The sequence below is a fragment of the Schistocerca americana genome, chromosome 6 (genome assembly GCF_021461395.2).
Source record: "Schistocerca americana isolate TAMUIC-IGC-003095 chromosome 6, iqSchAmer2.1, whole genome shotgun sequence".
NCBI classification, from domain to species: domain Eukaryota; kingdom Metazoa; phylum Arthropoda; class Insecta; order Orthoptera; family Acrididae; genus Schistocerca; species Schistocerca americana.
Window position 1 is genome coordinate 240,361,568 of NC_060124.1, and position 12,250 is coordinate 240,373,817.

A 12,250-nucleotide genomic window follows, 5' to 3' on the forward strand; every position below is an offset into this window, starting at 1 on the left:
CTGGCTGAGCCCGTACAGTCCCCGTGTTCTCGCTTCTTCCAGACAGACGGGGCGCCCACGACGCGGCAAGTTCACAGACGTCTCGTCTGCTCGCTGTTCCGCGACTCTTTCGAACGGACGCAGTCCAGGTGCTCTTCTGAATTTCAGGGGCACACGTAGACTGCTATAATTAGATTCCTACGACTTCTTGAATAGAGGAGACAGATAGCATCTCATGTAACTCTAGAGCAAGCTTTGTTGTCATTACGGAGTCTTGGCTCCAAAACTGTCACCTTTGGAGTCTACTCCAGTACTGAAATAGAGAGAGTATAAGCTACACTTCTCTATCGTTCTGCTGGTACTTGACTAAATCGATATATGTTAAGTACCAGTTTGCATGTACACTTAACATACGTGCGCAAACAGTGGTTAAGCCACCTACAAGACATAACTGTTCAATCAGATCACAAGGTCACCATTAGAACGAGCCTTTCTTAATATGCAAGAAATGACTAGAAATTATCGGACTACTTGTTAAGAAAAAGTATTAAAATTTCAACTGTAGTGAATTACATAAACGTCGGGGTACGTAATATTGCTAAATAAGCCCAAAAATTAATCAACAACTTGCCCTTGTGTAGTATCTAAAACCATGCTAATATTTTAAAGAATAAATCTCTAAAATCATTAACCTGCTAATTAGAAAGTTATTTGATGAGCTATAGAGGAAATAACAGCACACACGATATGAGCTCTTACTAAACATATTTATTCGTAGATAGCCACAAAGAATGTTGTGTGGGCATCCTATCAACATTCTTAAGAAATTACTGTGCTTTGATAAAATAAACTGACATTACACAATTTAACTAGACGCACATGAAAGAAAAAGAGAGGAAAAGGAATAGGAAACACACGACTTTACTCATCCAATCTAAATCCACACGAACAAAGACGACTTTCAGAGGAACAAAGCACTAAGAGAAAAGAGTTTTATACCGCTTTTCACATCTTGTTAGCATAAACACAAGACGCAAGAATTCGCGCACTCAAAACGCAATAAACCGAATTGATCACGTGGTGGACTAAGTCACACATTTATCCAATCCCAACAGAAATACAAGAAAATCAAGAAATGTATAAACCAATGAGTAAGCACGACTAAAAGAACGAATAGATTACGAATCGCCGTGAACTGATACAAAACCAGCAGACTGGAAGATCTCAGTGGTCACCAGAAAAAAACGCAGTTTTCAAAGGTTCCCACAGAACACGAAAATGCGACGGCCCAATTAATGCTCCCAGTACTGATCAGTTAAACTAGATGGGACAACGTATAGGGATGGGGCAACGAAGCTGAAGGCTCACAGAATAAAGCATACGTGGGACAATACTAGAATAAGGGAAGCACTAAAACAGGTGAGTGAAAAAGTATAAAAAATGAAAAGAAACTTCGCACACACACGAAGTCACAATTACTCTTGCATTCACACAGGTTTAAAGGCACCCTAACTCAGCCTAACTATATTCCGTGGAGCGAACTCCACATCGAAATGTTCGAAAAGAAGGAAGTAAGCTTCAATCACTGATAAAACCGGGGGAACTCATGCACTGCTTGTCATCAGCAGTGACTACACATCCTGCAGAATTAATCAGCACACTTCAGTTAGGCTGAAGAACTTAATTATTCTCAACGATTTCACACCTGAAGACCACGGTTAAAGCTACGGCTTGTCTCGTCGCTGGTAGCTTAAGTTTTACTTAATATCTGTGACCCACAGTAATCAACAGCTAGTCTCAGAGTATGGCTTCGCTTAGAGCATCCTGAAAACCCAAGCGTGATACGGACGCTACCAGACGGAACATTACCACCACAATCAAACAAACAGACAACACTCTAACAATATGGATATGCCTATTTGCCCAAATTAGATATACAAGGCTAGTTAAATTGTGATCCTAGCAGACGAAAAGCAACTCAATTAATAAACACAGAACAAACCCGAAAACGTGGTAAAACTCATTCACTTACGTTGTAGCACACACAAGGTGACTTAAAGGAAGGACATGATAAATATGGGGGTGGATTGTACAGGGCAAATAAGTGAATCACATAAAGTATTGATATACTGTTGCAAAGAACAAGTTGCCCGCATTTAATATCAGATAAACACTATATTTTCATCAACTCCTCTGCTGAGTCCTGGGAGATTTAATAGAACAATACTGCAAATAAACTATGCAGAGAATGTTATATGAACAGAATCAAATGAGACAACAGTATTATGAAACAGAGGCGTTTCAAAAGTGAAAATAAATTGAATGATCGTATGGTATTGTTAACCGGGATGTCTCATTCGGCCGGGCGGTGTGGCCGTGCGGTTCTAGGCGCTTCAGTCTGGAACCGCGTGACCGCTGCGGTCGCAGGTTCGAATCATGACTCGGGCATGGATGTGTGTGATGTCCTTAGTTTAGCTAGGTTTAAGTAGTTCTAAGTTCTAGGGGACTGATGACCACAGATGTTAAGTCCCACAGTGCTCAGAGCCATTTGAACCAATTTTGTCTCATTCGGGTTGGTCCGCCAAGTGCAAATCTTATTTCATTTTGCGCCACATTGTGTTACTTGCCGCCGATGTTGAGGACAACACAACACTCAGTCCACGAGCGGAGAATATCTCCAACCCGACCGGGGATCGAACCCCGGGCCCAGTGCATGAGAGGCAAGCACGCTACCACCCAGCTAAGCAGTCGGACGTTGCTAAATTCATTGGAATTGTATTCTATGTATAAAGGAAAATTAGATGCTACAGGGTCCATAAATTCTCCATAAAATTTTAGTCTTTGATAATCGTAACACTGGACTAGATAACACATCCTGGGGTTCAACATCTGATAACATAAATAACCTCTGATAACCTCCGTTTCGTTTCGAGGTACCAGAGATTTGAAGAAATACGTGGACGTAACAGTCGAGAGCTTAGTGCGGAGCCTGGTTCATTAAGATGAAGTCCAATACCAAGTGCAACGAAACTTTCGGGTAAAGAGTACCAACTATCCGGATCTGACATTCGTTGTTCGCCTACAAAAGTTAAATAGGGGCGGTCGCCCATTTGTTTCAGACGCCAAAGTGGACGAACAACTGCAGGGGATTGCATGGAGTCAGAGTTTATCTCATCCAATGAGTTTGAAATGCCATAACCAACAGCGCACGAAGTTCTGCATAACACCTTACGTTCTAAAGTCTACAATTTGCAGCTGCTTTAGGTTTCAAGTGAAAGGACAAACGTCTGCTCGAATAGTTTGCTATGAATATGGTAGGCTAGATTAACTTTTTGGAAATGATTTGATTCTACAATGAGTCAAATATTCATGCACGCATAAAAGTGAACAGTCTTAACGTTCATATATGGGGATCAGTGTGTCAAATGGAAAGAGACAATCGTAGAATCAGTGGGCGGTGCGGACTTAAGCGGAAATATATCATTGGTCCACTCGCTTTTAGTGCGTCTAACGTAAACTGTGGGTTTATGTGAACACGATACAATAGTTTGCTGTTCAGCTAACAGAATACCAGAAACCTGACGTCATACTCCAGCAGAATGGGCACGATACCACCTCTACCTCAATTTCCTCTGTGCAGATGTAGGCGCAAGACTTGACATGTCTGAATATTTGTCTTGTTAAAAGCAACTTCTTAGATAGTGTGGTTTTAAAGTTATTAAAATCTGAAGTAGCAAAGAAAATTTGTGGACATCCCGCAGTTCACGTCTGAGAAACATAATATGTTACACTACATTACAGTACAGAAATGATGGCCATATGAGTTACACTGTTCTGTCTTCTGCGGTACAAATTTTGTATTAATGGTAGATAGATGAGAGAATGTTCGATTTAATGGCATAAAATCAATGTGTTCAGTAGAGTCAAATGAGTTAGTGTTCCAACTGTTATCTGCACATGTTGCAATTTTTTTCATTTATTAGGGAATTACATCAAGATTTTGATAGGAATTCATGAACTGCGATGTCCCAGTGAACTAGAGGTACGTAACTATTGGATTTCCCCCGGAAAACATTTATTACACAGTTTATAAAAGGAAAATATCCATGACAATTAAAGTTTGCGCGAACTATTCAGTAACAGAGGAAATCAGTTCCTTTAAATACTTATGCTACACGTTTTGTTGTATACATGAGAGCATATCGTATTACATTCAAAACTAAGAATGAACATTCAAAATCGCTACGGAAAGTTTTAAAAAAGGTAGTTCGAAAAGAGAGAAAATAAACAGCTTGCATAAATTAAGCACGGCTGACTCTCTGTAACGGAAGGGAAACCTGGAGCGTTCGGAATGAGTATAGTAAGCAGCTGACAGCTGTTGGTATGAAATTTTAGAGAAAAAGTACTGGAAATAACGTAATGAAACCGTAAGAGAAGCAGTCGACATAACACCCATAACTGAATATCTCCACGAACACGAAATACTTTTCAGCATGTTACAAGGCTGGAACGTTACAGACTACCATGAAAAATTCTAAAGCACGTTCCCGTACAAGTGTTGAAAAGACCTAACACCTGAAAGGGCGATGATGATGATAATACTAATGGTAACGTAGGTGGCAAATTCTTCGACGATAGTAGTAAGTCAGACTCTGCTTTCCGAATTTTACACACCTTTGCAAGAAATTCAATCTGAGTGTGCACCCTAACTATGCAGTTAATTAGCTACCTTGAAGATGGGAAGATAAGAAGAGCAGAAGATATACTCATGAAACCCAAAATGTTTTAATAAACATTCATGTTAATCTTCTTCTGTTCCAAAATCAATTTTCTTGTTTCTTTGGATATTAATGGATATGCAGCTAAATATGGTGACACCTTTCAAAGCAAATAATCGTTTTATTGAAATCGGAGATTATTATTGTAAATTTTCTGTGTTTCAGACGTGTATATTAGTTCACTACTACTGGGAGACAATGTTTATCGCTCATGAAGCAACATATATGCATCATGGCAGTGGTATATCATGTGATACTTCAGCTTCAGGTTTTGATGGTGATTGGTTATGGGATGAAAAAGCTTTCTCGAATGAATCTGTTACACTTTTGTGAAATTCTGAAACTATTTTGAAACTTACCGACATGTAAAACTGAGATCTTTTCCTAAACACGGACTCGGAACTGTCCCTTGGAACCTCAGTTCTTGTAACAGCTTTTATCTGTCACTAAGTTTCAAAATTGCACTTTAGGATGACAGATTCATTATGGAAACATCTGTCCAGGTTATGGCTAATCCAGTTTCTTCACGCTATTATATCTCCCAGAAGTATTACTCCAACAGAGCATATAGCAGAGTTTCTATAAAGTTTTGTAAAATGGAAGACGTATGGTTACAGAATTAAAGCCGTAAGGAGAGGTCGTGAGCCGTGCCTGAACGTTCAACCAATAACAACAGTGCCAAAAAGGTAAGGCCTGGGTTCGAACACACAGTATTATTTTTTAGAAAGGTCTGTAGTAACTGGGTAGCAGATTTTCATTCTTACATGGCTTAAATAAATTATAATAACTGGTAATGAAATTTATTCACATATACATGTTTCTTGCATTAACCACTAATACAAATTATTCAGTTCACATGAAGCAATACTAGCGTTGATTGTGCATAGTATATGATTGAGGAGCTTGATCAATATTCGTAGTACCATCCACAACATCTCTATGTGACTACAAAGCATTCTTAAAACTGTATTCTGTGATTGTTTGTAAGTCAGATTGTTGCAGATCCGTTTTCAGTTTTTGTGTTAAAGATGCAACGAACACGTAGTCCTTACAGCACTTAGAAAACATCATATAACGTCACGCGCAGTGATCTGCGGTCACTGCGCCGTTGAAATGTCGCTATAGTCTAACGTCGCGCTTAGGGCCTGAGGCATGCTCTGTATAGCTCCTGAACGGACTGGTTTCTCTGCAGCCTCTATTATCCAAGGATGTTCAATAATTCAACGAGACAAGCTATCATTTTCAAAAAAAAAAAACCTACTGTATTGTTGCTTGCATGCGATGTTTATAACAGGACAGATTTTCCACTACTCAACGGACCGTTTAAAGAACACACTCGCACACGTTCTGGAGTAAACACCGTCCTGGGATTGAGGCCAGCTGTTGGGCAAGTTGCCTCTGGCCGCACCCTCGTGACGCAAAACCTGGCCGCGGTGACATCACGCGCGGCAGGCAGTTCACTGCCGCCGAGACGCTGCTCTCTGCTGTGTGACGTCATCAGGCGAGCAGCTGCGGCGCAGCCTTGGCCGGGCCGTCGAGCAGCAAGTCGCCGCAGCCGTGCGCCGCCGGTTCCTCCTGTGGCAGGCCGGCGGCTGCCGGCGACAGCAGCGCCACGACGCCGGAACAGCCGCTCGCCGCCGCCACCTGCAGGGCGGTGCGGCCGTCGCTGTCGCGCGCCTCCACGTCTGTCAACGAAAAGAAATGAGAACCCACTTCAGTAGCCAAACAACGGGCCTCAAACCATTAGAGTCAAAATTAAGCAGAGAGTTCTTGTTTTAGTAGTAGCCATCACATCGAGGCTTGTTTTGATGCAGCTCCGCACTCCAGTGAACCATGTACAGGATATTTCATTTTGCGTAACTACAGCTCCCTACTACATCCATTTGAACCTGATTATTGAGCTCAGACCTTGGACTCCCCTTACAGTTTAACTCACACCACTTCTTTCTAGCCGGCCGTTGTGGCCGAGCGCTTCTAGGGGCTTCAGTCTGGAACCGCGCGACCGCTACGGTAGCAGGTTCGAATCCTGCCTCGGGCATGGATGTGCTTGATGTCCTTAGGTTAGTTAGGTTTAAGTAGTTCTAAGTTCGAGGGGACTGATGACCTCAGATGTTAAGTCCCATAATGCTCAGAGCCAATTGAGCCCAACCACTTCTTTCCATTAACAAGTCCACTATTCATTGATGGGCTTCCGTATAGGTCAACAAACAGCCCAATTTAGTAGCTGAATCTTGAGGAGATGATTCCCAACTTAACGGTTCAAGATTATGCTAGCAATTTCGGTCGCCGTAGACATCGGTTCAAGGACCGACTGCTGCAGCTTCTAACAACCCCACCACAACAGAGGTCAAAATTTTAATAATGATTGTGGTGTTGCTCACGCTGCTAAATATTGCATTTTCGGGCAACAACAAAGTCATTATGTGGCAGGTGTCTTTAGAGCACAGTTAATAAAGTCATTTCATGTAATAATGAATAAACTAGGCACTCATCTTTTCGTGTTTCCCACGCTGGTCTCGTTGTAAAATCATGGCTCAATCGTCGAAAATCTAGGTGGTGATGATTCCAAGCTCGGATGCAAAGAGGCCTAGGTTTTATTATGCGATATTCAAAAGTTTTATAGATGTGTTTCAGAAACCATTCTTGAAGATTGAACCTTTGAAAGTTAGCACAATGGTGTTGTAAAAAAGTAATCAGCACTCCGAATGAAAGTTACACTTGCTTTTTACTGCTTTCGTTGCAATATCACGTAACACACAAAACATCACTTCACAATACAAAACATACTTGAAAACATCTTCCTCGCTGTTAAAGTTCACGTTTTATAAGCTGACTGCAATTTACGTCTTTTCAACATGACGTCCAAGACTTGATTTTCTCAAGGTCCGACTCTCTAACAACTCTAACTAACTAATAATCGCTTAAGCGCCCAAAAATCAAGAGTTACAAGTACGTCAAAGATCATAGTGACAAAAGAAAGAATACGCATATGAATAATATCATTGCAACATAAACATATCGATGTATCAAAGAACCTCTACATTAATGAAATAAAATCTGAATATTGTCTCAGAAATATGTCAACTACTTTAGAGAAATGCAGTAGAATATTGCTGGTATCGAGAGGTTGAGTTGAGATGCCGTAATGGTTACGTAATTCAAGTACCATTACAAGCTCAGCATGCAAATGAACTCTGTAATGTTTTTCCACCTCTTTATAACTACAGCATCCCCCACTCAATTGAACCTGCTAACTGTAATGAAGTCTTGGTTTACCTCCACATTTTTCGTACTCATCACTTCCTTCCATTCCCAGATTTAGTATTTTTTCATCCCTCAGGATATTACCTATAATACTATCCAGTTTTTAACTAAGTTGTGCGATCAAGCTCTTCCCTCGTCACTTCCATACAGAACCTCTTATTAGGTTTCTTCTCCAGTATCCTGTTTCAAAAGCTTCTGTTCTCTTCCTTTTTGTAGTGTTTATCGTTCATTTACCATATCCATACAAGCAACACAGCAAAATAAAAAAAATGTTTGATTGACAAAATGTAGCTTAAATTGCAACGGGAGAGTAAGACAAAATACAATAAAGAATATTCTACAGCCAACAAAAAGCGACAAGTATCAATAAACAAAGAGAGCAGCAAAAATTCGAGAAGATTTACTATATGATAAAGTGAAATCTTTAAGAAAATATAATACTGATACTAATACCTACAACCTCCATCTGTTTTCAACATCAGTGTCATAGTCTGAACGTAACAATAAAAACGCATGTGATGAAAAATTAGCGAATTCGTTAGGTTTTCTGTAGAGTTTATGTGCATTATGTGTCCTTCGTTTAAAGGTAATACGCTATGAATGTGAACGGGGGACCACGAGATCAACAGTACGGGAGCGTATTTGCACAGTGAGATACCGGCCACAGCACTCAGTTGCCTTATCTGTTATCGTTATCTGAACAAACTTCGGTGTCTCGTGCCAGTCACAAGTGGAAACTACACAGGATACAAATACACAGTCATGTGGCACCTGTCACATTGCACTAAGAATATATCTTCTAGAAGAGGCAACGTGTTTTCAGCGAGTGATATTAAAATTACCAAATACATTAACGAATATGCCACACGAATAGGCGTCCAAAATATTCCTCACGGACCGTGGTCGTAAATTATCTCTCCCATTTTCTTTCCACTTCTTCTAGCTTCTGACAATCTCCTGATTGCATCATTCTTGCCACATTGACATTCAGAACGAAGTAGCACATATTCTAATATCTCCAGATAGCTCTATTCCAAGTCCCTCTGTTAACGGGTTGACAAATCACATTTTATGGTCGTTCATTGCGCCAATGGCGGTTTGACATTTCCATGTCCTAAGTCAATTCATTTGACAATCATTTCTTTCTCGATTCCTTCACATTTTTCCGGCAGCCATTTCGCATTAACATCTCTGCACTACCTATTTATTTCATTCGTAAGTGACTTGTATTTCTGTTTGCCCGCATTTCCATTAACATTTTTGTACTTCCTTCTTTAATCGATCACTTGAAGTATTTCTCCTGTTCCCCATGGTTTCTTCGTATTTATCTTCTTTGTAGCTATGATTTTTCTCCAAGTACAGTAACTGACCTCTTTAAGGATCACCATTAACCTTCATCTGAAATGGCGACTGAACTATTCCTCATCGGAATTTCTATAGCTTCAGAGCACTTAAAACTGATCTCTTCATTCCTTAACGCTTCCGTATTCCACTTCTTTGCGCATTGATTCTTCCTGACAAGTTTCTTAAACTTGCTGAAGAGAGCTTCATCACTACTAAATTGTGATCTGAGTCTATATCTGCTCCTGGGTACGTCTTCCTTTCCAGTATCTGATTTCGGAATTTCTGTCTGACCATGATCGTATCTCCCGGCCCTTTTCAAGTATACCTCCTGCTCTCGTGATTCTTGTACAGAGTAATCGCTGTTACTAGCTGAAATACATTATAGATTTCAATTAGTCTTTCTCTTCTCTCATTCCTAGCATCAAGCCCACATTCTCCAGTGATCCTTTCTTCCACTCCTTCCCCTACATCTTAATTCCAATTCCTCATGACTTTTTCATCCCATTTTACGTTCTGAATTACTCGTTGAATATTGTCATACACTTTGTCTGTCTCTTCATCTTTGGCTTGTGACGTGTATACCTCAACTACTATTGTCGGTGTCAGTCTGCTGTCGATTCTGATAAGAACAGCCCTATCCCTGAACAGCTCACAGTAACTGACTCCCTGACCTATTTTCTTATTCATAAGGAATCCTACTCTCGTTATACCATTTTCTGCTGATGCTGGGATTACCCTGTACTCATTCGACGCAAGTTCTTGGGTTTTTTCCATTTCACCTCACTGACTTCCACTATATTTGGACTGAGTCTTTTCATTTTCCTTTCAGATTTTGTAGCTTCCCCACCACGTTCAAGCATATGATATTCCACGCCCCGACTCGGGAACGTTATCCTGTAGCTGGTTATTCAGTCTCTTTCTCATGGTGACATCACCCATGGCAGTCCCCTCCCGCAGATCTAAATGGGGATTAGAGCGGAATCTTTCGCCATCGGAGGGATCATCGTAACTATTTCAGTTACAGGCCACATTTCCTGTGGATGAACATTACATATCTTTAATGCATTGGTTTCCATTTCCTCTTGTCGTTGATCATTGCTGATTCTCCCGCCTTGTAGAGGCCGTTTCCCATCCCAAGGTCAAGAGAGTGCCCTGAACTTCTGTCCACACCTCCGCCTTGTTTGACAAAGCCGTTGGCTGAAAGAAGGCCGCTGCTTATGCCGAACGTCTTCGGCCGCCATTGCTGGTGACTTTTACTCAAAATGTAAGTGGCAGCGGTGTTCGAACCCGCAATCCAAGACGTTTTGAATACTAATCAAAGAGCCTTTATTTCTTATTTTCTTCGTGATTGTTCGTTGCATTTCGTTTGGACGACTTCATTGGAGACCCGTTTAAGTTCACCGTTCATTCGTTTACTCAGGTTGGATTTTTTTTTCTTTTTTTTTTTACTATACAGGGCAGCCAGCCCTCTAACCGAACACGCTGAGCTACTCTGCCGGAAATCCCGAGACAACGAGTTCAATCGACCTTCTGAAACATCCCACAAGTTTTCCATTAGGTTGAGGTCTCAGACCAGACCATTTAAAGAAATACCAAAATATTTTATTGCAGCAGTCGACGAATGCACTTTCTCAAGTTCTGTTGTCCTGAAAATACAGGATAACACAGGACTGTTCTTCTTTTCTCAGAACAGGAAGCTTTCAGACGTGTCCCTCTCTTTCGGCATTTAGCTTTTTCTTAAGCGCGGTAGGGAGACCACACACAAACGATGAAAGTAGCCTCCAATACTCTACTACCACCTCCGTACTTCGCTGATGGAGCTGCACATTATCGCAGGTGAGCCCATGCATCGGTTTGTCACTGTACACCGCCTCAAGCATCGATTAGCACTAATCAGACACCTGTGTGCCTTATAAGGAGCAGACAGACAATGGTCCCGCATTCCTTTTAACTCCCTGCGCACAATTATTGTGTTACGGGAACTGCTGGTACCGCTTTGCAAATAACGAGAGATTCCATCTGCTGATTTCATGCGATCTTTCACTACCACCCTCCGTAATGTTCCGTCTGTGTCCGTTCGCACATGACGTCTGCCTGATTTTGGTTTACTTTTGGTTGTTCTTTCCCGTTTCCGCTTCATAATCACATCACCAACAGTCGACGTGGGCAGTTTTAGAAGGACTGAAATATCCCTCATGGATATCAAGTAACTAGTCCACACTGGAAGCGACTGAGCTCGCCTGAACGAACATTTTAGCTGTTACCGCTGCTCTACTGAGAACACGACACTCCCCACTGCTTTTCATTCTGGCAGGTCCGCCTTTCATGAGTTGCAGTGGTCAGTTCCGTATGAAGAAGGGATGTCCATATACTTTTAACCAGGGAGCGTATGGTACCCCTATGAGGAACGCCTAAAAGCAGAAATCGACTGTACAGAAAAAAGGCAGTACGAATGATCAAAGTATTCTTTGTGTAGTAAAAGAGAGTGATAAAAATGTGATAAGATCTCAAGTCGTAGGTACTCCTCGAGAGCCACTAAAACCTGCAGACTACAGGGCACCTCTTTCAGGGTAGAAACTACGGATGCTGTCCAGCTCACTAAGTATCGAAGATCATGTAGTTGCGTTGATGACATTCGGGAAATAAGATTCTGAACAGAGGTGTAGGAGCAGTCTCTACTACCTCGCTCTGGCCTTGAATAAAATGCGGAGGTAGCTCACTGTATTTTGTGTATGTGATATTCCACAGCGGCTAAGTATATGAATAAAGAAGACATGGCCGTCTCTAAGTTGCAATGTTGCTATAGTTGTTCAATGACTAATTTCAATAATATTGTCATCTTCTGTTGTTGTTGTTGTGGTCTTCAGTCCAGTGACTGGTTTGAT

The 12,250-nt window shown here is 41.3% G+C and overlaps 1 protein-coding gene across 1 annotated transcript in view; it reads right to left on the reverse strand.

Annotated features, from left to right (window-relative positions):
- Positions 1 to 5,541: 5,541 nt before the first annotated feature.
- Positions 5,542 to 12,250, reverse strand: part of LOC124620070 (ankyrin repeat domain-containing protein 65-like) — a 71,262-nt gene continuing 64,553 nt past the window's right edge. The window contains exon 6 of the mRNA XM_047146737.1: positions 5,542 to 6,442. Within this exon, the coding sequence (XP_047002693.1) occupies positions 6,255 to 6,442 (188 nt within the window). The 3' untranslated portion in view covers positions 5,542 to 6,254. The remainder of the gene's footprint in view (positions 6,443 to 12,250) is intronic.